This window comes from Lepisosteus platostomus, chromosome 3, assembly GCF_059453375.1.
Source record: "Lepisosteus platostomus isolate fLepPlt1 chromosome 3, fLepPlt1.hap1, whole genome shotgun sequence".
Classification (NCBI taxonomy): Eukaryota; Metazoa; Chordata; class Actinopteri; order Semionotiformes; family Lepisosteidae; genus Lepisosteus; species Lepisosteus platostomus.
Genome location: NC_142613.1, coordinates 23,260,873 through 23,287,507, shown reverse-complemented (window position 1 = coordinate 23,287,507; position 26,635 = coordinate 23,260,873). Strand labels below are relative to the sequence as shown.

Below are 26,635 nucleotides of genomic sequence, written 5' to 3'. Positions count from 1 at the left end.
TGCAAACTCCACACAGAACACACCCTAGCCTAGAATTAAAGACAGGATACCTAGAGCAGTGAAGCACCAACAGTAACCATCAGACTGCCATAATAAGGACAATTACTTCACTATATATACTTCATATAGGTCTTTCCCTTTCCCACTGTCTATACAGTGTCTTGTAAAAGAATTAACCCTCAGTAAAATTCCCACTTTTTCTGAGCTTGCAATCATGACACTTTCAAATTGGAGTTTATATTTATAATCTGCTCCAAACGGAGAGATCTAAAAAAATGCTGATGATATGTAGATTTTGAAGACAGTCAGTAGATTCTCAATTGCTTAAGTATTCATCCTCTTTTCAACTGCAACTCTAAAGTTGCTGAAGCTTTTTCATGTGAAGATTTTTCAGGTGAAAATAAATAGATTTGATAAGTCTCAAAAATGGTGTAATATTCTCTGTCTATGTATAATCAAAGTGGTTTAACATGACTTAAGAGTAAATATCTTTGTTTCTGCAAGTCCCCTTAGGTGGATATTGAATTTAATGTCATGTGTCTCGTAGTGATATAAGCAATTGAGAAAAAAGACCAAAGAGATAAAATGATGGAGAGTCACAGACTAGAAGAAGGTTACTTATCGCTTTTAGTTCAGTGAATTCCAACATTAAGAAGTATAGTGTGCATCATACCACCCAGATACTACTTAGATCATACTGCAAAATACTGTAAGTTCATTTATAAAAAGTCACATACCTATACTTTTTTAATTAATCAAAATTTCATGTTAGAAGGTTTTGATCAATGTTTCTGCAGGGCATGATAATCTTGCAACATAATAGTTAAAACATGTACTGTAACTATGCTTTGGACAGGAATTATTTTATATGTATTTTATATTATAGCACTTATTATATGTCTTATATCTGATTATCAGATGCCCTGGATCTGACTGCCTGTTTGTGATGGATGAACCATTGAACGTGTTGTAATTAGATTTATTAAAAACATGCACATGGTCTCGCAGATAATTGTAAATAACATTCCAAAGCCCAAACTGGATGGAAATTGGGCAGAGATACCATAATGGAATATGTTATTTTATAATAAAACTTGATTTCTTACTGTTAGGTGACAACAGCAGTTAGCTTTATTTCAGATATCAACTTGCACTTGCTGGGGCATTGATCTGGCACCGAGGTATGGGAGAAAAGATTTCATCCTTAAGGCTTTGAGAAAGCATTGTATCTCCAAGGGGCATTCATTATACTGTACTCTAGTACTGTATATAGTTTTTCCCTTTCTGTTTCTCTTTTTCATTTAGATCAATCTTGTAGGATTATTTGACATTTTATTCTAAACAGTAACCTCATCTGGAAGAGGACTTGTTTCCTTATTCTCCAGCTTTTTATTCTCTCCGGTATTTTGGAAAACTCTGTTACTTGTGTTAAAGGATTCAAGCGCACATGAAATATGTCAGCTTATAAAATCAATCCACTGAATTTCTAATCACTTTGTCTAATTCAGGGGGCGGTGGAGACAGAGACAATGCCGGTATGCAATAGGCGCAAGGTGGGGGTACACCCTGGATGTGATGCATCCCTGAAGTTTTCCCTGAAGTCAATTAACCTACCACTGTGTCTTTAGACTGTGAGAGGAAACTGGAGCACCTAGCAGAAACTTGCACAAACACTGGAATCACATATAAACGTCACGCAGATGGCACCCCATGTCTGGAACTGAACCCAGGGCCCAGCACGGCAAAAAAGCAATACTAAACACTACACCACCACGCTGCCCTCTTATAAAAAGGTAAAAATATTAATTTATACACGGGAAAAAATTTCTCACATAATATAATATATTATAAAATGCGTTTTGTACCACATATCTCTAAAAATAACGTTATGGTATACATTTTTATATTTCTCCTCTACATGAGATGTCAGCAAAATGATATCATTTCGAATCATCTGAATTAATTTCAGCACTTTTATGAGATGTGTATTAGGCTACCAGTTACGCTAAAAGGTTACGTTCTTGGGATACTTTTTTCATCTCCCAAATTATCATAACTGAAGCTACATTAAAACAGAATTAAAAGAGAATGTATACTACTTAGCGCATTTACTGTTAATTTTACCGGGTGCTCTACACTGCAACTTTAGAAGGCTGTTTTAATACATCCAGTCCAGAAGGGGCGCTGTAGCTATTGTCTATTCTTGAGATTACCATGGTGAGGCGCATTAGCTAGAGGAGCCATATTGAAACTGTGCAGCACGATCGTTCTGTGGATAGTATATCCTTGAATCTTTTATTTTTGTTTTATTTTATTTTTCTTTCTTTCCAGGAGCTTGAAATATTAACATTTAACTTTAAACATGCCGCGTATTATGATCAAAGGTGGTGTGTGGCGAAATACCGAGGTAATGTAACGGCCTTATTTTATAGCTTGGCATGGCAAATGAAAACATTGAAGTACAGATTATAGTTATGTGTAATTTTTATTTTTGCTATCGGGATAACATAAGTTAGAATGATTTTCCTGTTTGCCTGTGATCTGATCATGTTTCATGAGTTACATCTAGCTACTGCCAATACTTACCTATTGCTCGCAAAATTCATGGCCTAAGTTCAGTGATGTGCAACTAGTCAGCTTCAGATCAGTTTTACCTATTTTGTGCTTTTCGTTGAATTGTGGCATGTTATGGAATTCCAAAACGTTTGATTTATTTCTTTATATCTTAAATTAAGTGTGTTTTAAGGGTATCCAATAAACTGCGATTGTGTTGAGAAAACATAGAAAAAATACCATGATGATGTTGGTTCTAGCGGAGACCTAGCCACGTTATAGTACTGTACGGTAACACCAACGTAAGTTAACTAAAACATGCTGATGAAATGTTGTTTGATCTACTGCTGACCACGAGTTTGCTGTTAGCTACTTTAATAATTTCCGATTTGTTAAAACATTTAATTTGTTTAACCATTTGGAGAAAAAAACAGCTAATACTAACAGTTCTTTTTTGTTTTTGTACATCAGGTATAACATTTGCCAGTAGTGTCAAGCTTAAATTTGTCTTACGTATATTATCTCGTAAAGAAATGAGCCTAAAAATGCACCCTGTTCCTTTAATTTTAGGATGAAATCCTTAAAGCAGCGGTTATGAAATATGGCAAAAACCAATGGTCTCGGATTGCCTCACTGTTGCACAGAAAGTCTGCAAAACAGTGCAAAGCCCGATGGTGAGTACAGGCTTTCATGAGCTGGAGTAGCACTGTAGGGTTAAATCTTTGATTCTAACACTAACGTATTCTTGTTTGATTCACTCAGGGCTTTTTAATATCGAATGCTTTGCTGTAAGAGTACAGTAGGTTGTAATAGCTTTTTCCCACTTGCGATGGTAGGTGTTGTCTGTAAGAATTCCAAAAAACACTTCTAAAAGGTCTTAAAGTAACAAGTTAAAGGTTTATTCCATGCTGAAAAGAAAGAAAGGAAACACAATGTTTTTGGCTTCTGTAGCCTTCTGCGGGTGTGAGGTCTTATAGGCACATTATTTTAAAAAAAGCTATTTTTATGTAATTTCAGCTAAATGCTTGTTCTACTTGTGCACCCTTTAGTGTTGTGAAGGTCAGTTTTGGTGGCCTGCAGACATCTACATCTGTGGAGGAGCACTGCCAAATTGGAGGCAGGGTGGTGTAGCAGTTAGCACTTAGCTTAGCTAACCTAGCACTGCAGTTAGCACTTAACACTGCTGAGGCTTAGCCTTAAGGTTCTGGGTTGGATTTTGTGTTAGGGCACATTATGTGAGCATGTTTTGAATGCTACCTGTGTTCACATGGTTTTACTCTAGGAACTCTGGCTTCCATGCCCATTGCAATGAAAAACTAATGATTGGCAATGCTGAGCTAATCATGGCAGTTAGTAGCACAATGACTAGGAACGTGGAGTACCTCTAGTGCTTTTCCTTCTCTAGTATAGCAATACTAAAGTTCTGATTAAAAACGAACAGCAGCAAGCCATTTGACAACGCCCTTTAGCATGTCATAGAATGTGTCACTAGCCCTGACACCACTTCGCTGACACCAGGTGCCCTGATCATCTTCTCATCTGCTGGAATTGGAACAGTCTTGAGACCACTCTGCCTCACATTTTAATCAATTTGGTTGTCCTCCTGCGGAAACTTTTAAAAATGTTTTCGAACGTTCGCATGTAATCATTTAAATGTTTTTAGAAAATATGTTATCTAAAATAGAACAGTATAGTGGCCCAGAGGTTAGCATTGCTGCCTTGCAGTTCTGGGGGCCCTGGGGTCTATTCAAGACCTGGAGTGATATCTACATGGGCTTTTTATGTTAACTCCCTGTTCTTGTGGGTTGCCTCTGGTTGCTCCAGTTTGCTCCCACAATCTAAAAACATACTAGTAGGTGAACTTAGTAATATTGGTCCTGGTGTACGTGCATGGGTACATGTCTATTTTTTTGTCTGTCCGCCCTGTGTTGGACTGGCGTGCCATCCAAAATTTACCCTACCTTTTCACCCGTTCCTTGTTGGGATAGGCTCTGGCTCCCCTGTAACCCTGAATTGGAAGCAACACTTAGAAAATGGCTGTTATTTAAGATAAAGCTTCATAAATGTGTAAGCATGCAAAACTATAATACGTAAAAGAGCATCCCTCATGCTTCTGTTAACATCTGTCATCAGTTATCACATCCAGTAGTTTGTGTAACAGTACTCATGCATTCTCTGTGCTGCACTAGTGTTATATTTGGCAGTTATCCTTACCAGATTGGCTTTAATGGTCAAAAGCACAGTGTTAAGGGTGCTCAACCAGTAAAGGGGTTTGCATAAGTGCAGATTGAGTTCTAAAACCTAGGTATCTTGGGATCGAGCAAGGGTCATGCCATTAACCATCTGAGACCAGGATTTCCCAAGTGATGGAGCACAGTTGACTCACAGCTGGAAAGCGTAAGGTTGGGATTAGCTGGCAAGAGCTCTTGGAAGGTCTTTGGTAGGCCCTGTGGTGTTCCAGGGACATGCAGACTTGTGTGGCTGTCTCTAACAGATCATGCAGTCAGCTCTGATCCTAAGGTAGGGAAGAAACTGCCTGCTACTCCTTATTCTCCCTTGTGTGCAGTTGCTATGCCAAGACCTCAGAAATACACAATTGGCATTTCCATGTTGGGTGGGTATACAGCAAAATTAATTGAAAGAGAGCAAAACGCCCTTATAACTTAATTTTCATGCACTGTTTTTCTTTTATTGAATGCTGTAGTCTTTAGCCCTTGTCTTGGAGTGTCCCAGTCCACTTAGTGTTATAGATTTCATTAAATCCCTAGCTCTTTTAAACACTTGGATGTTGTTTATTAATTAAGCAATTGATTTGTTCATTTAAGGGCACTCTGGTCCTTTAGGCCTGAAGGGTTTGATAACTTTTTTTCAGAGGACCTCCTAATGGCTTAATTTATACGCTCACCTATTTTTAATTGATCATAAGTAGATTGTTCCATGTGTTTAGAATTTGTTGATTAATTGCTTAGGCATTAAATATATCAGGTTTGGAGGCTTAATCAACATTTGCTGAAGCTACAAAAACATGACTATGGAAATAAAACAAAAAATTTAGCGCAGAAACAATGTCCAGCAGGGAGTGGAAGTGTGCTGGGATAGTTGTGTTGTTTTTTGCTGTGCGGTAATACTGTGGTACCTTTATATTGTCTCAAACAGGTACGAGTGGCTTGACCCAAGCATAAAGAAGACAGAATGGTCACGTGAGGAAGAGGAGAAGCTCCTTCACTTGGCAAAGCTGATGCCCACGCAGTGGAGAACCATTGCTCCTATCATTGGCAGAACTGCTGCTCAGTGTCTGGAGCACTATGAGTTTTTGCTGTAAGTTGGCTCACTGATTCCCTTAAAACAAATAGCTAGTGTTGTTCAAAGATAACAGTGATGGGTGCTGCTAAAACAAAAAGAAGCAGATTTTCCATCACAACAGAAATTATTAAGGCAGGGGTAAAGATTAAGTAAGAAGTGCTGCTAATTTCTTAAATGCACCATTGAGTAAGTTTATAAGATGACTCCTATTTTGTGTAAGAAAGCGCTGTTAAGATTATATTGAATTTTTCCATGTTATACAGGCTAAATCAAAGATGTAAAATGGCTCACAAAAGCTTTCTGCTTGTTACAAGCAGCACCTTACAGGAGATATTTGCAATAATTGGGCACAGTGTTTTCATAAATATAGTCGAGTAGCTTATAAAGAGGCTTGTGGTTAATCTTGATTTATTTGTACATTGTTGAATCAAGCATTTTGCCAGCTGATTCTTATTTCTGGGGTCTTTAAGTACCCCTGAAAATCTGCTTCTACAATTGGTTGTTTTTCCCAATACTCATAGCCCTTTACATAAATAAATGTTCACTGATTTCAGGGCAAAAAGTGGTTCTCTTAGTTTTAGTCATTTGCATCCTTGGGTCCATGTTTCACTGTTTGGTTGTGAAGTCTCCCTCTGACATTTGAAAATGTGCCAATTACTATTTCAGGATTTAAATAGTTGTATCTAATCCTGCTACAGTCTCCTCTGTTCAAGATGAAACATATTCATATCTTTAAATCTGTCTGTAAGACATTCATTTAAGCGAGAGGAAAAACCTTCTTGTCTGGCTTTGAACAGATATTAAATAAAAAAGTTTGTAACATTCCACACAGAATTGTACATAGTATTTCATATGGTCTGTCGAATGTCTTGTATAGTTTTAATATCCCTTGACACGCTTTCCCAATTATGTTTTTAGATTTTATTAGCTGCTTTATTTCTACGTTCTACAATAGTGGAACAAAATAGGCTTAACCATATTTTGTCATATAGTGATAAAGCAGCTCAGAGGGACAATGAAGAGGATACTGCAGATGACCCCCGTAAACTCAAACCTGGAGAAATTGACCCCAACCCAGAGACCAAGCCTGCTAGGCCTGACCCTGTGGACATGGATGAAGGTAAAGCTGAAATTGATCAAGCCTGTGGATGAATGTCTTGCAACATGCAATACCTGATCTGAGCCAAGTCCTTTCATTTGTGTTTTTTCAGATGAGCTTGAGATGCTTTCAGAGGCCCGAGCTCGTTTAGCCAACACTCAAGGGAAAAAGGCCAAGAGAAAAGCAAGAGAGAAGCAACTGGAGGAAGCAAGGTAATAAATTGTCTAGGGAACAGTTGGTAAGCGCTTAAATCTGTAAGGGCCAATCAGCAAGTGATGCGTGCTTATTAAAATATAAGCCAGAACAGAGCTAAATAATGCAAGGCAGGTTTTAGACAAAGCTTAAAAAGCTTGAATTGCTCTTCTTTGCAGTCTTGAAATAATACCGTAAAAGTATTATGTTTGCATTTCAGCATACTGAATTTCCTTTGCCAAATCTGAGGTTTCCTTTTGAAAATCGCTGTTTGGTAAATATGAGACGTTTTGGAAAATAGGGAGGTTATTTAACAACTAGATGCATAGCTGTATATGTAGCGAAGTAGAGTCTCAACGTCTGCGAATTTAACATTTGCGATTTCGCTTATTCATGATTTGGTCTGGCCAACGGGGATGGAAGGGAAGAAGAGCAGATCAGGATGAAACCGAGCTGAAGATTGAATATGTGAAGACCCCTTTGAACATGGTTAAATGCAACTTTTGAATAAACCGTACAAATGTTTACAATTGTAAGACAAATTTACCTAGTGAGTGAGCCTTCTGGTTCTGTCGGTTACATGGGGACTGACAGGCTGGAGACGACAGTTTTATAACACTTCATTACAATGGGGCTCGGTAATCATGGAGCAGGGAAATATCTAGGAAGGCAGAGAGAAAGTGCAAGCATCTACTGGACACAGAGGAGGGGTTTTAGTTGATTGGTGTTATTTTAATTAACTTATGTACTTTAATTGTCATATTAGAGGAGGGTTACTTATGTTTTTTAACCATACATGCTATATACTGTGGCACGTTATGTGACATTATATATGTCGTAAACGTAACGGTTTGTGTAGTATAAAAGTTACCATGGGAGAGAGTGTATGGAGGGCTGCTCAGTGGTGAAAGCACAAAGACTGTCCAGAGTCTAATGGAGATGCAGATAATTTTAAAATATAAAGTGTGGATACACAAAATTGCATTCCTTGTTAATGAAACAATATACAATAAGAAATACGAGGAAACATGAGTTTGACATATAGCCACATCAATGAGTATATAATATCTTAAATATGCTAGGATATTCTGAAAAAGGTTTTGCCAGTGTCTCACTGGAGCTGTGTATTGGGACACTGTTGAACTGTTGATTGAAGTGATGATCATCACTGTCAATGAAAGTAACGTTGATAGAAGCACTGACTCGTATTTTCCAAAACATGTATCATTTGCCGTTTGACTTGCGGCCTGTTTTCCAATGGCAGCAGAGCACTGCATAAAGCAGTAAGAATGCTTTAAGTTTATTGTTAATAAAAAAACCTGCATAGATTTTTTTTTTGGAAAGGCTTTCCCTATAATGTCTTAGAAGAGTTGTGCTGGAACAGATATAAAAGCATATAAAGAAAAAAGCCAATGACATACGATGTTCCATGCCATATAGAGTTACTTTTTAATACAGAATTACTCAGTTAGGCTTTGCAATGTCTTATACAATGGTACATGGCCACCATTGCTTGGTTGTATATCACAATTCACTTTAATTCATTCAGTTTGCACTAGTACATTCCTGTAGTATTTTAAACAGGTAAGCAAGCTATCCTGATTCAGTTTTAATAGGAAGTTGCTTAACCTGTGTCTTTCTGCACCTGTTTCTGATGTCTAGGCGTCTTGCTGCTCTTCAGAAGCGCCGGGAACTGCGGGCTGCAGGCATTGAGATACAGAAGAAGAGGAAGAAGAAAAGAGGGGTGGATTACAATGCTGAGATCCCCTTTGAGAAGAAACCTGCTCCTGGATTCTTTGATACATCCATGGAGAACTATGAGGCCTTGGAGCCAGACTTTAAGAGGTTACGTCAGCAGCACCTTGATGGAGATCTGAGATTGTGAGTAAAAATAAGTTACCTGTCAGATTATGTGTGTAAAAGAAAAGTAGTTCTGTCAGTGATGTGCTCAGTGTGAAAGAGTTTTGTTAGTTTAAATTGAAAAAAAAAAAAGCTGATGGACCATAAAACATCTTTTCATTGTGATATTAAATATATTGTTTCTGGCAGCGAAAAAGAGGATAGAGAGCGTAAGAAAGACAGGCAGAAGATAAAAAAGAAGAAGGAGTCAGATCTCCCATCAGCCATTCTGCAGACCAGTGGTGTATCAGAGTTCACAAAGAAAAGAAGCAAGTTAGTCCTTCCAGCACCCCAGGTATGTGTCTCCATTTATGTACTGTGGTTGAGTGAAATTAGAGATTATTAGTGGGAAATTTGTATTATGTGCTATCTTTTTCTTCATTTTATTATTTTTTGTTGTTGCCTTCTTTCCTTCCAGATTTCTGACTCAGAACTGGAGGAAGTTGTTAAACTTGGACAGGCCAGCGAGATTGCTCGTCAGACAGCTGAGGAGTCAGGAATCACAAATTCGGCTTCCAGTGCTCTTTTGTCAGAATATAACGTTACTAATAATGCCATGGCACTGCGCACTCCCAAAACCCCTGCTGCTCAGGACAGGATTCTGCAGGTAAGCAGCACAGACTTCCAAACTCTGGAATGAGGGTGTCAAAATGGCGTAAAACTGTGATGAAATGCGGGCTGACAGTCTGGCTCATTGATTTTCTTGGTTTTAGTGGGAGCTGTTTGAGTCTGGTAGGGAGCAGAATATTTTTTTTAGATCAAAGCCTAAATATGAAATGCTGTTAGCAATGCTTAATTTGCAGTCATTCAGAAATTTAACCTGTGCAAGCTCTTGCCTCAGAAATGCAGCTCAGTTTCTTTTTGTACCTAATGGGCAGATAACTCTTTGCGTCCAATAATGATGACAATCAGAGCACCCATGTTGAGAAGTACATACTTTGAATCTTGCACAGGAAGCTCAAAACCTTATGGCCCTGACGAATGTGGACACCCCTTTGAAAGGTGGCTTGAACACCCCTCTTCACGAAAGTGACTTTTCTGGAGTCACCCCTCAGAGACAGGTTGTGCAGACACCTAACACAGTACTGGCCACCCCCTTCAGGTATGTTTGTATCTGCCCATTCTACACAGCCTTTTGTAGCAAGCTACTTCCTTTCCTGTGGGTTTCTGGTAAAATGTGTTATTATACAGGGCATTGTGAAATTATTTAGCTGAAGAACAACATATATGTTTGAAGAACCAACATGTAATTGTAGTGAAAATCAAACTCCCCCAATATTTAATGTGTAAGCAAGATCTTCTGTTCAAGAAATACCCCTGTTCTTTCTAAGGATGAGTGTATAAAAATTTATCAAAGCTTAATGATTTCTAGGGTTATTTGTGATGGCATTATAGGACCCCCTGTGCATGTTTTTAAAGGCACCTCATAGTGTAAAGATCTACAGTGAATACTAAAGCTAAATTTAAGGGGGGTTGTTTGTTTCTTTAAAAAAATGCATCTTTAACAATTTTGTGGAACCCCAGGGGCAACTAGAGCTGAATTAATATGGTTGTGTGTGAAAAATACATATTGATTTTGAGGTGGCACATACCCATTCCTATGAAGATTGGACATTTTTTAAACGGCCCGCCTTTGTTTATTCTCTCTAGGACGCCTTCTCATGGGTCAGAAGGCCTGACACCCCGTGGTGGACTCACTCCCAAAGCTTCTGTAGGAGTCACTCCTGGAAGAACTCCCCTGCGCGACAAACTCAACATCAATGCAGAGGATGGAATGGTGGATTTTAATGATCCGTCCTACGCAAAGCACCTGGTATGTCTGAATAGGTCACAGACACCGGTGGTTTACAGATTTCAACAGTCACGGTTCTGAGTTTATTTAATATTAAATAGTCTAGTCATACAAATGCAACTGGCAAATTTACACTCTGCTTCTGTGGAACGTGCACAGTAATGGGTGATCTTGATCACATTTGACAGAATTCCTTGTTTCCTATAGTAATTTATATTTTGCAGATGAGGGAAGTAAAAAGGACTTTTTACTGCTTGAACACTTAGATTATATGGTATGCCGTAGAGTAGGCATATTTTTTCACAATTGTCATTTATTTCATCCCCCTTAGGAAAGAGAATCCCGCGAGCAGCTGAAAATGGGCTTGATGTCTTTACCAGCACCTAAAAATGACTTTGAGATTGTCCTTCCGGAGAATGCCGAAAAGGAGCTGGAAGAACATGAAACTGATGAGACTTTTGTAGAGGATGCTGCAGACATTGAACAGCGCAAGCAGGTTAGCAACCATGTTAAATCTAAAGGCCTTTTTCCCTTATCATTCTGCTTACACAGAAGTTAATTTCACCAGGTATTTACACCTGGTTGCATTTACTTCAATTGATTCATCCGTGCAAAATTGATATATATATATATGTTTATCAAAATACTAATTCTTTTAGGACTATGAGTACTAAAATTGGATAGTCTTTAAGACAACAATGGAAGTGTAGTTTTAGAGAAAACTGCACTCATAATTGTCCCAAAGATATATATGTTTAACTGAGAGCAGTATCTTAAGATCAGCATTTTGTTTTTTCAGAGATATTCCTTTGTCCTAAAAATGAATTTTCTTTTGTTTTTTTATCAAATTTCAATTTGTAATGGTACGTTTTCTCCTTTTAGGCTTAGTTCTCTAGTATGCATACAATGTTTTTTGGATTAGGCATGCTTAATCTTCATTAAATCACTGAGGTTTTGCCAAAAGTAGAAAAAATGAAAATGGACTATGCCTGTTTGAGATTAGCATAATTCTAAAATAAAATTAGTATTCTGCTGTTTGTGTTTGTACATTCCATTAATGTTCATTTTGTAACAAAATGCTGTTTCTGTGTGCACGTGTGTAACATTTGCACTGTTTTAACCCTACTGTTGGTTTATAATCCCTTATTTCACCTTGATAGATTCCTTTGTAGTATTAATACAGATGCTTTGAGCATTTAACTCTGGGCATGTAGATAGTTTAGGTAATTAAAGACACACAGTTGGAGCACAGATTGAGCCTTGAATTCCAGACAGACTGGTTTAAATCTGGTTTCAGTGCCCATTGCCGAGCGGTGCTGGGGTTGGTTGAGTTTGGGTCAAGTCTTCAGCTTGTACCACAGGCACAACACAATCAGTTACAGTCTCCCTTCATTTGAGGTTTTAGGCACTTTGAGGCTTGTCATATGAAAAGTCAAAGATTTGCCTCAATTTCTTTATCCTTTATGTTGAGAAAAGGTCATAGCAGTCAAGTGAGGTAATTGACTTTTATAGAGAGAATAGGGATTATAGCTTTTGATACACACTGACATCTTTCTTGTGATTTGTAGTTACTAAGAAAAGCTGAGCGCGAGAGGGAATTGAAGCAGAGGCACACGGCTGTACAACGGAACCTACCTAGACCCTCTGAGGTGAGTTTGGTCTTCTCACCTTCTTACCTTTTGTTCACCATCCAGAGCAACTGTCATTTCATTGACAGTGAAGGTTTTGTGTTGTGAACGTTTTCGTACGCATTTGGGTTGATGCGTCTGGTAATTCTTATTTAATGTTTAGATACTACAAATGTTACAAATTACTGAAAACAATATGGGGAAGTCATAATGGTTTGTTTCTGACTAGTCTCCCTGCTGTCAGACTTCTGTCGCTGCCTCGTTGTAGAAGTTACATGAAAGGTACTTCCAATATAAAAATGCATAAAACATTTTAGAGTCTGTATAGAAGTTGTAAAGGTTTGTTAAGCATTTTCGGTTACAAGGTTTTGTATACTTTCATACTGCATGTTTCTTAAAATCTCCACAGTGAGGATCTAAAAATATGTCTGGATATTGATTTGTCATTTTATATTGTATGAAAGTGTTCTTTTGCATTGAAGTCTGGAGAGCTAAATTGTAATTTCCTTGACACATGCAGGTAAACGAGACCATTCTAAGACCTCTGAATGTGGAACCACCTTTAACAGAGCTGCAGAAGGGTGAAGAGCTGATAAAGAAAGAAATGATCACAATGCTTCACTTTGATAGCCTCCACCATCCCTATGCAGACACTTTAGCCAAAAAAGGCAAAGGTGCAGGATCTAGCTCAAATAATGCAGAACACATAGCATATCTGGAACACAACGTGTGTGAAAAGTTTTCTGAAGAAGACCTCAAGAAGGTGAGCAGTGTCTTTGTTTTCTTGGTATTACTTAATTGTACTAGTAAGGTTGTTAATTTGCAAGTTGTGCTGGGTAATATGCAAGAAGTTTCACAATATTAGAGTCGATATTAGTCGTTCCCCTTCCCCCTTTTCCTGGCAATCAAATGCATTTGGAAGTGTCTTGATGTGTAGAGTAGATCAGTAGTTGAATTAAAAAACCATACAGGAGAACAGCTCCTATACAGAAGATAGTGAATAGCTGAATAAATCAGATGCATGCAAACCAAAGTTGGAATCTATGCCAGCTTTTCAATTTCAATTCTGTGAATGTAGATAAGTAATTGGAATTGGTTAGCAGAAACTGACCTCAAGCCTGTTACAAATTCTCATTTGGAGAAAGGTTCTGTCTTCTTATTGCAATGCTTCAGGATAATCTGGAAAGTTTTTAAGGGTGGGAGGGGCAGGCATAATGCAAGGGGGCTATGACTATTAATCGCATTCATAATCAATAATCATAGCATTAATAATTGCATTAATAATTTAGAAGGGGCGTGTAGCCTCTTCCTCTTAATGATGGCATTGCTCTTGCAGGCTGACGAGCTGCTGGCACAAGAGATGGAGGTAGTGAAGCATGGCATGAACCATGGGGATCTCTCCATTGAAGCCTACAACCAGGTGTGGGAGGAGTGCTATAGCCAAGTGCTGTACCTTGCTGGGCAAGGCCGTTACACACGTGCCAACCTGGCTAGCAAAAAGGACAGGATTGAATCCCTGGAGAAGAAACTGGAGGTGAGTGGTGCTGTATTTTTAGAGGCGTGGGAGCTGTAACTATTGCAAACATAATTCCTGTATCAGTTCAAGAGTTCAAAACCATTGAAAAAATCTAAATAATGAAGAGTAGGTGTTTTTTAACCATGTTTTATGACATATAGAAAACCCCTTAAAGGAGTAATTGATTTCAAATAATTAATAAAAAAAAACTATCTTATTTAAAGGACATAGGTGATAACTTGATTTAGTACAAATACTAATAGTAGAGTGAAGTAGTTCAGGTGGGTAGCTGCGTCAGCATGCGTAGGTTGCAAAGGAACAAGTAATAGGTTTATTCCATGCTGAAAAGAGAAGAAAGAAAATACAACGTTTCAGCCATGTAGCCTTCTTCAGGTGTGAGAAAGATAGGGCTGTAAGCCATGATCACATTGATCTCTCCGTCTGTGTTCTCAAAGATGATTTTCCTAACTCCCACAAAGTCTACAGAAACTAAAATTATCCTGCAGCTAGGATCACACGACAGACTAATTTTTTTCTAAATTCTCTCTGTTCATTTTTGGTTTCATTTCACACTTCTCTTCACCTATCCTGACTTCACACTACCTGATTGGCCACTCTGTCTGTCCCCTGCTCCTGCCTCCCGCCCCTCCTCTCTCCCAGCTTTTGTCCTCCTATGCTACATTACCTTTGCTTACAGTGCTGTCTTTCTCACACCTGAAGAAGGCTCCACGGTCGAAACATTGTGTTTTCTTCTCTTTTCAGCATGAAATAAACCTATTACTATTTGTTCCTAATTGTAGAGTGTTTGCATGGTTTCTCCAGTAGGGTGCAGCATAGCCCATGTTTTTAGAATTCATCCTGTGAGTGACTTGAATTTGAGTGGAAGGACCTGTGAAGAAACATGCTGCTTTATCTTTCATGTTTAAGTAAGACTGCTTAGTGTAATAGGTTTTCCACCCAAATCTCATAGAAAAGCACTCAGCGTTGATGTGTAGGCTTTTTTGGTGTTGTTCAAAACATTATTTTTTTGGTCCTCTCCATAACATTCTTCTTGAGGGCTGTAAAACATTCATTTAAGAAACTAAATAAAATTCATATTATAATGTTTTAATTGAAATATAGTTAATTCCCTATTAGACTTTGTAGGGCAGTATAAACAATGAGTCAACCAACAGTCTTGGGTTCAACTTACAGTTGGAGGCCTCACACGGAGCTAATTCAGTAAAATGTTAAGTATGAAGTGCTTATGGAAGAAGATGTGGTCATGCTTTTTAAAGACATCCTTTCTTCAACAGTGCAATTCACAGTACAGTTGAAAGCTGGGTTCCTGATGGTGAAAGTCTACTAGCGAGTAGAGTTAAATAGCTACTCCAGACTGGAATATGGAAAAATTCCGTGTTCTTCTACAAAACGTCTAAAATACAAAAATCAAAATACCGTTGACTGAGTTTTATTTCCATCATTTCAGGATAGAAATGATTGTAACCTTAAAAATGCTTTGCCAAAATCTTCTCTAAGTAGGTTTTGAAATTCAAGAATGTGACCATGCGGTTTTACAATGAGTGTAATAGAACATTGCGTGCCTAAATAAACTGAAGCGTGTACTTAGTGTTTCTGCTTTCTTTGCCTGTTAGACTGAACGATCATCTATTATACATTAAACATTTGAATCTTTTCTTTGTTCCCTAAGCTCTGTGGATATTTTTCTTCAGTGATTTCAGAATTTGATAAATGTTTTTTTTTTTAAATCACACTTGTTACCTTACGCAGCAGATACCAACCAGCTTTCTACATGTAGTGACTTGGGGAATGATATAAAGATAAATTTAGCTTCCATTAGGGAAAGTAAAGCATCTTAAACTGTCACAGATTTTTTTTTTTAAATCAAGTAGAAAACTGGCACCAAAGAAAGTGCTCCTCAAGCATGTGTTACTGAGGGCACATATGGCTAAGTTTCAGTTAATCAACGAAGCGATTCACAAAGGGTGCGTTTGTTTAATATTTCTTGGCATGGAAAAGAGGGTGGCGACTTGGAATCGATTCACATAGCAGCTACTTCTAAGAAGGGGGCTGGGGGGAGCAGGGGGCTGCAGTGGCTTCATTCAGAGAATTAACACGATTTATAGTAGCGGCAGCTGCAAACCACATTTATCGTTAAACCTTGTTATGCAGTTGGTTCAAAACGCAATGTTGTCATCTGTAGCCTAATCAGAAATAAAGGGAAGCTGAGGCCTCAGCTTGCTAACCCCTGGTGAAATACACCAGCCACAGAAAATAAACAATGCCAGGGGTCAGAAGAGTTAACTACTGGAGTCAGGTCCTCTGGGGAAAATGCAGGGTTGGGCGCTTCACACAGCTTTATAAGCGCAGAAATGGTTTAGTTTATGGTCTAGGCTATTGTTTTGTTTTTTTTTTCTTGATTTTAATGGTACAGAGTCCTTGCTAAGCAAGCTGTTAGGGTTTTATTGGTGAAACAGCCATCATTTACTGGAATTCATGCTTATTTGTTATAGTTCCAGTAAGAACACTAATCCAGTATGGGAAATGTGGTGGCGTTTTATCCCCCCCAAAAACGTTTTCACATTATTTCGAAGCTGTCATTGTTGCAGTACTGTTGGAGCTGTGTTTTGTGGTAGTGAAAAAACTAAGGCTATAAAAAAAGAAATAAAAGATGAAATATCCAGTACAAACTGGATATTCATGGTTGTTAAAATATAACCTCATCTAAAATGTTAACACTTTTTCGGTAAGATTTTAGAACTTGCTTGCTTTATAAAGAATAATTATGTTTTTTTTAGAAGTTTATTTTAAACACTGCAGAAATACCTATACAGGGAACCTGCCAGGTCAGATTTCACAATGTGAAATCTGTAGTTCTCTGGCATGCTGATTAATAATTATTCAGGGGGAATAGCGGCTATATCCAGTCTGTCATACTAAAGATGAGGTTGTTTTTAGAATGTTTTTAGACGATCACAAGTTTCAGTATTCACAGCAAATAATGAAAGTCTCACAATAAATTGCTAGATTGGTTCTTTCGCCCTGGACCTTGTTCAGTTTGTCAGCTTTTTAGAATTTCTTTTTGTTAAGGTGACTGATTTCCATGCATGAGGAAGAATGACAGAATAACTTTATATAATGGCCAGGTGGAGATTCTTTATGAAAATGTGCTCATTTCAGAACCACTATTATTCATCTTAGCAAATAGCCAATCAGTTTAGATCTTGTATTTAATAATAAATCCGTCTGTAGGGTCTCTAAACACTTCAGTTTTAAACACACTCCAAGAAAACAGCATTTATTTGAACTTCTCATAAAGTGCAATTATGTCCAAAATCAATCTTTTATTTTTGGATTGATGTACCAACATTATTTTTTTTCATGGAGTCAGGAGCTTGTATACTTATTTTTTTTGTAAACGGTGTAATCTTATTTTTTAAGGACAGGATTTTTCAGAGACGTTAAAGAAACTCTTTTCCCTTTTATAGATCAATAGAGGCCATATGACCATGGAGGCAAAAAGGGCTGCAAAAATGGAAAAGAAGATGAAGATCCTGCTGGGTGGGTACCAGTCCAGAGCCATGGGTCTGATAAAACAGCTGAATGACCTGTGGGATCAAGTGGAACAGGCACACCTGGAGCTGTGCACCTTTGAAGAACTGAAGAAACATGAGGACACCGCCATCCCTAGGAGACAAGAGGTTAAAACTTTGTGTTTGTTCACTTTATTCTGTATGAAAAAAGAGGGATTTTAACAAACAGTACATTGTTTCATGTAGCAAATATAGAAACGAAAAACAACAGATCAGTCAGCCTCTCAAGGCAAATGGATAGTGCACAGGTTGAGCTTTACAGTGCAGACTTCTGGTAGCAGTGTACAGTTGGCCAAGCACAGTCAGGGTTGGGTTGGCTAAAGATACCTTCAGCTTGCCAGGCAACGGCAACATCTGTGACTTACTGGGCCCCCGCAGACCTGCATTGTTGATGATGACGGACACATCACTCCCCCCAATCTGTGCAGACCCTCCTGTAAAGCACAGTGGACCTTACCCATAACATGGCCATCTGTTACACCAAAGACACATTTCGGTTACAGATGGGCATGTCTGGGGGACTGTGTACACGAGTCGTGATTTTACCCTTGTGCTACAAGGTTATAGTTGTAAGAAAAGTTCAGTGAAGACTGGCAATTCCAGTTTAGAAGGGTATAAGCCAACTGTTTGACTTTCCATCCATTCATTATCAGAGAGCCACATACAGTATTCTTGGTAAGAGTGAAGGTAACTCTAAAGCAGAAGCACAGGGAGCAAGGCATGGCTTTACTCTGCATAGGACATCACCAGTTCATTGCAAACATCCCCAGAGATATGGAGACAGTTTAGACAACTCAAGCTAGGCAGTATGACTTTGAAAGGTGAGTGAAATCCCAGGCGTACATGCAAACTCCATACAGAATGTGATTCCAGAATATTTTGAAATTTGAAGATATACTTATATAAACCTAAAGAAGTAATAGAGAAAGGTAAAGAAAACAAATGTCTATGTACAGCAAAGTATTTTTGAAAACAATAACCATTTGTATGCTCAGAAATCATTTTGTCTTTAGTTTGCATTAACTTCCTAGACATCTAATTTCATCTTGAATACACTTCATAAAGTACAAGTCCCGGATGTGCTTGTGAACCAAGAGCATTCATTTAAAGTATTAAAACCATTCATTTAAATAGTTGTTCTTCAGCTTTTTGCAATTTACAGCCTTCATTGTTTCTCCTGCTTGGGAACAGTGAGAACATTATTATATTTTAAAATGAATTATGCATTCTCTGAATGACAGAGATCTTATGGCACAATTAGTTGTTTAGGAATTCCATTTATTTAAGTCTTTTCAGTCAGAAATGTGTTACTTCTATAGCAGAATACAAAGAAACAATGGCCATGATGGCGCACACATCACTGCAGTGCTATGTTGGCAGAGAATTAACCACATAGCTGATGTCTGTTCTGCCAATGAAATTCTCTAATTTTAGTGTTGTCTAAAAGGAAATAAAATGTGTTTTATGGAAATTGCCTTAACCTTTGAGACAGAGATGTTTGAAACAGCATAAAACTAGTGTTTTACATATTTCTCCTGTTGTTCATGTCAGGCTCTCAGAGAAGATGTCCAGCGGCAGCAGGAGCGAGAGAAGGAGCTTCAGCAGAGATATGCTGACCTCCTTCTGGAAAAAGAGACCTTAACGTCCTCCAAGTTTTAAAAGAATCTTCTGTGAGAAGTGACAGAGCCAGTAGTGCATGCATATTGCTTTCAGTACCCCAAGAATGTTATCTTTTGTACTGGCCACACAACTAAAGTTTGGCAGTTGTTGTTTTTCCCTGCAATTTGTGATTAAAAAGTAATGTTGTTTTGATGGACTTGCTTGTTCCAACATTCCTTCAGTGGGCTATAGACCACTGTCTTTAACTACTGGACGGTTTTCATTTTTTTTACCTGTGTAATTTTAGAACTTCACAGTAATTTTCAAAGTCCATTATTTTTATGGTAACTGATGGGGAGACTGACCTCAACAATAACAACACAAGTGATTGTTAAAACACATTGTTTATTGTAATAAATTCTGCTTTGAAAATCATTAAATTCTTATTTGAAAATCATTTGAAAATGGATATTACTTTGTAAAGAATTTGAAGGTAGATGAGGAAAACTATTTACCATGACTTAGGTTCTTTACTTTTTGCTTGACTAGAACATTCCTGGAGTGTACAGTGTACATTATCTCAAAATTCACTTTCGTTTAACAGAAGATTTTCATACAATGCCAAGGTTATATTAATCCCCAATCTAAAATGCGGCACTTTGTTTTAAAGAATATTTCAATTATGATATTAAAATGAACTTAAATGCTGAGAGTAAACATGGGTGATGTTTTGGTCCAGTCAGTCACCTATCAGTTTTTTTTTAATTCTATATTGTGTTTCACTGCTGTTCTTTAATGAATAGGAATCTAAAGATGAATCTTCTGCACTTGTAAAAAGCTGTAAAATGTAACTTTATCCCCAAGCAAGATCTAACTGAGGAGCAGTTCTTAAAATTCTTCTTCTGGAGGACATATTCTGAATTATATTTCACAATGGAACATTCACTTCTTGACTTAATGTGGAATCCTTTTGTGTTGATGATCCTAAATAAGTGAGTTTTTCTGTACATTAAGATTGATGTGTAGTACAAAGCATTGCTTGGTTTAATAATTTACATCATTCATTACATGCTTCAGTCTTTACTTGAGCTGTTATCTTTGAAGATGAAATAAAGTGCAAAATTGTGAAACTCCCAGAAATCCGTCAGCTAGCCTCATCATGATGCAATCGAATGTTTTTTAGGAAAATTCAAAAAGGACATAGTCCTTCAGACAGGTAGGAAAAATGTTGGTTCTTGGTTATGTTTTTGTTTTTATTTTTGAAGCAGTAAGTAGATTTAGTTTAGCTGGCAGATGAACATGTCTTAGTATTTTTCAATCCGAAATGAACATTCTGTATTTTTTGAAAGTGTTACTAAATCTTACAGTGGTTTAACAGATGCTGATTATCACTAATGCTAAAACCATTGTAGTTACACAGGTCTAGGACTATTGCTGATCAGGGTCTACAAAACTAATCCTTAGTGTGTTTTTAACAGTTCCATTGTATATATTAAATAGGATTTGAAATTAATGGTATAAGCCATCATTCATTGGAAGCAATTTTGCACCATTCAGCAGTTTATTTATATATCGTAACTGAATGTGTGCTCTTATTCTGCAGGGGTTTTGAAGACAGCAGGTTAACAGATAGTTGTCAGACTTGAGTGATTCATTACTCCTCTTTTTTAAGACGTGTTCTAAATTTACTTTTGGACTTCAGCATTTCCTGCAGTGCATATTCTGCTTTAACATATGAATCTCCCAACAGTGTGCCTCTCGGGTGGTCTGGACTGGTTAAATAGGCCATTATTCACTTTGAGTAAACAGGCTTTCATTAACATAACTTCAGATCCCCCAGATGTCAATAAGGATATTGGAACCAGGTCTGCCGTTCTGTTGTGTGCGGAGAACCACAACAAGGAAGCATGCCTCAGTAGGTTTAGTTTAAACTTCAGTAGGTTAGATGCAGTTTATTCAATATTTTACAGATCATTAGTGTACTTCTTATTCAGTCAGAATCTATTAATATGGGAAATTTTAGTTTGGGGTTACATAAGCAGGTGATTTTTTGCCATTTCTCTTTAGATATTTGATTTCTGATGAGTCTCTTGACTATGTTTCAGGAATATACAATATAGCCAGACATCTCAGAGTAAATAAAGTTTGAATTAAATATCACTTAAGAACTGTTTTCTTTAATTCAAATACCATTCCACCTGTAATTTTATGGGATTCTTGTGTGTGCAAATTAAAATTGAATCAATCAATGCCATTATCAAGATAAAAAGATGTGGAATACAAATGGTGAGCACTGGGTAGAAAACACCATCACAAATTAAACAACAAATTATAAGGTTAGGTTTATTACAGTATAGCAGAAAGGATGTCGGTGCCCTTAATGTGAAATGTTCCCAAGATTAATAGTTTTAAACTGTAGGTAAAGGTATTTATCATCAGTATCTTTTCAGAGAGAATTTGTCTTAGTTACATGTGCTATGTTTCTTCTGATGCTTAGTATGCTTTAATGCAATTTTCCACAACTCTGATCAATGACATTAAAAGACAGTCCATTTTCTTAATTTAAGACAACAAAAAATACAGGCTTAAATCTTGAAACTGACAGATAAGCATACCTGTATTTTAGTATAATTTATACACCCATATATGAATCCCAGTACAAATTTCAAAGTAAAAAAAAACAGTGCTGATTAAGCAAAAATTCTGGATTTGTGTTGCCACTCCAGGAACTGAAGCTGAGCTGAGAATCAGCTGAGATCTAGTTGTACATGTGAGAAGCCATTCATTATGACCTTTTTTTCATTGAAAGGAGATGGCCAAACCCCCCCTAGGAAGACCAAACATTTTTTTTTAAAGGGGCCTGGGTAAAAAACAACACGGCCTTCTGCACATTAATTTCTATAGTAGGAACTTCCTAGAAGTATCTCACAGTCCTAACTTTGAAGGCCCCCTCCTTGTCAGCAATTACCCCTGGTACAAACCTTGTGAACTTGAACTGGATAGTTTTGTGGTTTTGTGATGTCAATGAACATTCGGGGGGGGGCATAACATTTAAACTGCTCAGTCTGTGGTCTGAGTGGGATTCATACTTTGGCCTCAAGAGTTGGAGTGAAAAGTATTAAGACGTTGTGCCTTCTGCCTCCCACAAGGACGTTACCTCCATGGCGAAGGATGGCTGAGGAGAAAGGTCATTGGGATTTGTCAGAAACATGAGCCTCTGAGCATGGAATGTGAAGAGTGTTTTCTATGGCATAGTGTTTGTTTAAGTGGGACAGAACATGCATTGTGTAACAATAAAGAGTCAAAATTGAAGCCAAAGAACTGCCGTCTACCAGATATAGTACACCTCTGTGCTGGGAGCCGGGCTGGCCTTTTTCCAGTCATTCATTGTCTGCAAAGCACAACTGATTCGGCTTCCTTATACACAATGGTTGAACAACTTTCCATTAGTCAACAGTAACTGATAGAAAGTAGGTGTCCCTATGGCCTTTATGACTGCTGTTTTGTCTCCGGTTAAGTCATTTGTCTCAATTGAGGGTGATTTGAGATTATTTCCGTGATGGTTTTCCCTCCCCCAATTCCATATATTTCTCCTTTAAGTATCATAGAAAATGACTCCTTAGACACACACTAAAAGATTATGAGGTAACTAATTAAAACACAAATATCCGATCAGGTTATGTGTATTTAAGGTATGTATTGTAATAAAGTGGCATGTTTTTCTTTTTGTGCAAATAGAGGTTTCTGACAGGTTTTCCTGTTCTGTCATTATTAGCTTTAAATATGAATAACCTTCAAACGTCTAGAATACCGAAAGGTAACTAGATCTTTTTATATATAGTTCTGAGCTACAGTACTCCCAAAACACTGGTGCCTCAGAAATCTCGAGACGAGGGAATGTCTGCAGCTAGTGTATTCAGTATAAACAACATGTACAGTATTATATAGATCAAATTTCCAAGCCAAATACCACACAGAGGCACTCCTCAATGTGTCAAAACATTAAGGTACTCATTATAGTCATTTAAACTTTGTTGACTTTCTTAGAGTGCCAAAAAATGATTCCTATTAATGGGAATGATTGTCAGATGAATGTTAATTGCATTTCCTGTTCCTTCCTGAGAGTTGACATTATTAAAAAAAAATTGTGTTCATTTTGTGTCATTTTGTGTTCAAGTAGCACAGACGTCTGGTCAAAACCATTATCTCCATACCAGTTCATGTTGAAGAGGCAATGTCATGACTATAAGCAAATATTTATCATTAGAAACAAAAAAGAAAAACTTGGCCTTATCTGAAACATTCACAGTGGAAGACAGTAGTTAGGGGAAGTATTAGAGTTTTACAATCAAGTGTTCGTGCCAGAATTGCCATAAAAGTAAATATGTACCAGTATCATGTGACCCTTACGAGGATAAACACCTTTCTGATGATGAATTTGTCAATACAGAAGAAAAAAATATTTTTATAAATGAACAGGAAGGTCCCCGCCATTTCTTCACTTCTTGAATAACAAACCAGAAAAGCAGGAAAACTTCACCATAAAATTGCCATCCTCAGCTTTCTGTGGATACATTCTCAGATTAACAAAAAAAAACACTCCTCCTCCCATTACAACAAAATGCCTAGTGAAGCACGAGGCAAGAATTACCAAGGAGACCAACCAGACAAGATACCATCTCCTTCTCACCGACCTCCTTGATTTTTAAAGTATTTTAACCCATTATATCCCTTCCCATAAGACATATCTTTTAATGACTTTAGTAATGTTTTTTTTATATCGGTACAATCTCAAGACTAAAACAAACATTTTCATAATGTGTGCCATAAAAGCACACCACGAGACTGAACTGAATGTTTCCAGAGCAACCCATAGTTCCGCATAATGGTTCATGAAGATTTTATTTACTTAACATGGATGTTTCTTTGTGGCATCTTACTATGAAGTAAAAAATAACATTTTACCAATATCCTTATACTCCTAGTTTAATTCACTTTCATAATGGCTTGCAATTTTAAATGTTTTGAGTGCTCCTGCTTTGATGTAACCCAGCTCCAAGTTTCAAAGTATTTGTTCAGTATTACTTTTAAAATTATTCGAAGAAGAAAGTAAAAAAAACATATATATATTCATCATTTGTTGCTGCAAGTAAAGCTTATGAGTCTAAAAAGATATCATCCAAGGGATTTTGAGTCATTGTTTTGTTTTTTTCCAGTCTGCAACAAATGTGAATTATTTGAATATTTTTCCTTTGCCGTGACGTCTCACAATTCTTGATAAAAAAGTAATCATCTGCAACTTTTTTGTGAAACTTTTTTAAGATTTGTTTAGAATTCCAGGTGTTCACCAAAGACATTTTCTGTTGTTATGTTGTTATAGACCAGCTGCAGTTTTTAAAGGCAAAAACATTCTAACACCTAGAGGAAAAAATAAGACAAGCTTTATATAACCACTGTCCTTTCTGTTGGTGAACAGAACTAAGTTCCATTTTACAATCTGTAAAAATTCTAATGCAACCATAGACAAAGCTAAGACATTTGCAAATATGTAAAGAAAAAGTGGATTAAGATGTTGAAAGAAATAAAACGTTATGAACATAATGATTTTAGCTTCAATACAAAGTTTGACAAAGGTTGTGTGTATACATAGAGTATGGACCCATTAAATACGAGGCAGTTTCATTCACAATTTGAGACCATCACAAAATACATTTACTACTTTTAACAAGAACATTGCAGCATGCACATTCTCTGGCTGGCTCTATTAAATGAAATAATTTATTTTAACTTCCTTTATGTTATAGAAAGATTTGGAGGGGGGCCATTGGGTTTGGCAGGAGTTTTTAACTGCTGAGGGCATAAATGCCATTAAAAATTGTCACTTAATTTTAAATAGTGGTCACACTTTGCATGTTTTACATTGCTGGAAAACCAATCAGCCCTGAGGTTTGAAAGATACAGTATCAGTGCACGGTAGTGGTCAACAAGACTGTTAGTCTCTGGTTGTCAAAGCCATTAAAGGTTTTCCTTACACATTGGCCATAACACCATTAAACATTTTTTCTTGACGTCTGAATTAAATGAGGCTGCATGGCGTCACTTGTCTGTCTGCTAAAAAAGAAGAAGAGAGAATTTATAAATCCGTTTATGCAAGCCTGATTAAAGAGCGATATTAGCTTGCTAGCCAAAAGCCCTTTCCATATCCTTTTATTACACACTACTTCCTTTATGCCTAAACGTTGTGATCAAGGACCTTAGAAAACCTTGCCATCTTGTTTTTTTTGTCTGTGTACAGTACATGTTTATTTACTCTTCTGGTAAACAAGACATTAGAGGCATAATAGTCCAGACGCTCAACAAATTCTTAGAAATTATTAACTTTGTATTTTACAATCCACATTATTTCACATAATAGTGCTACAGACATTTTATTTTTCTGAAATGCTTTTGACCTCAAACAAAGTAGTACTTTGGCCATGGAAGTCCTACAAATGTGGTAACAGTGGTCTGTTGGACCAATGGTCTAACCACATAGGACAATCAACACTACAACAGTTTGACTCCAACTGACTACACTAAATCTCACATACAGTACATCACACAGGATGACATCTTTGAGCTGGGGATGTTTCTATTTGAATCTGTAGAACAAGAAGAAATCACTACAGTTGATTAAGCTGAATCCAAGTTAATAAATCAGCAGGTCATATATGACATTTAAGCTGACGGTATAAGCTGTTTCATGTTTTTATGAACTGATTCAATTCCCATTGGCTTTTTCATTAAGATGTACTTGTCAGATATAAAGTTCACCTCATTGTATTGTCCCATTTGACCTTTTAAGTTTAAAGAAACCTCTAAAGTTCATGCCAGAGATTAATGAGCTGTTTCTCAATGCAGATTCTGCTGAAATTAGAAAGTGCAATACCTCTTTGTGGTGAAAATAAAACACAAATCCCTTTAACTCTATCCTGCTCACATTTATACCTTTAAATGTGATGTGTGTGTCTTCTAGGCTTAGTAGGGAAAAATTCTCTTTGCATTCTGTTTGATAAAATGCTGTTTATTAGTACATCAAGCACTAGATGGCGCCATCATTTTGGCTAATGCAATATTCAAAAACTTGTGATCTTCAGGATACACCATGATGAACTGCATATTTTTCACTGTTAGAATAAATTAAATAAAAATGATCATCACATCATAGAGTGGAGTCAGTCAGCAAAATTAAGTAACTATTATTTTTTTAATTAATAATCAATACAACATTTAAATGAATAATTGAATGTTAGCTATGCGTAACAAAGAGGAAAAAATTTAACCATCCTTGCTACTCAAATATAGACAATTCATTTTTTTAAATGTAATAAAGAAAATCATGAGGGAATTCCATTTCTCAAAAAATAGTTCAGATCATTAAACATTTGGCTAGGAGGCATTTAAATATTACATATGAAGTGT

General features: G+C 37.1%; 1 protein-coding gene across 1 annotated transcript; it reads left to right on the top strand.

The window, feature by feature from the left end:
- The first annotated feature begins 2,218 nt into the window (after positions 1-2,218).
- cdc5l (CDC5 cell division cycle 5-like (S. pombe)) lies at positions 2,219-20,314 on the top strand. Its single transcript, XM_088624968.1, has 16 exons — positions 2,219-2,407; positions 3,124-3,227; positions 5,710-5,871; positions 6,849-6,976; positions 7,068-7,167; positions 8,810-9,028; positions 9,197-9,341; positions 9,465-9,653; positions 10,000-10,148; positions 10,697-10,859; positions 11,170-11,334; positions 12,407-12,487; positions 12,987-13,229; positions 13,803-14,000; positions 17,471-17,683; positions 19,127-20,314. The coding sequence occupies exons 1-16, from the start codon at positions 2,363-2,365 to the stop codon at positions 19,232-19,234; spliced, it is 2,412 nt and encodes an 803-aa protein (XP_088481094.1). The 5' UTR covers positions 2,219-2,362; the 3' UTR covers positions 19,235-20,314.
- Positions 20,315-26,635: the final 6,321 nt, after the last annotated feature.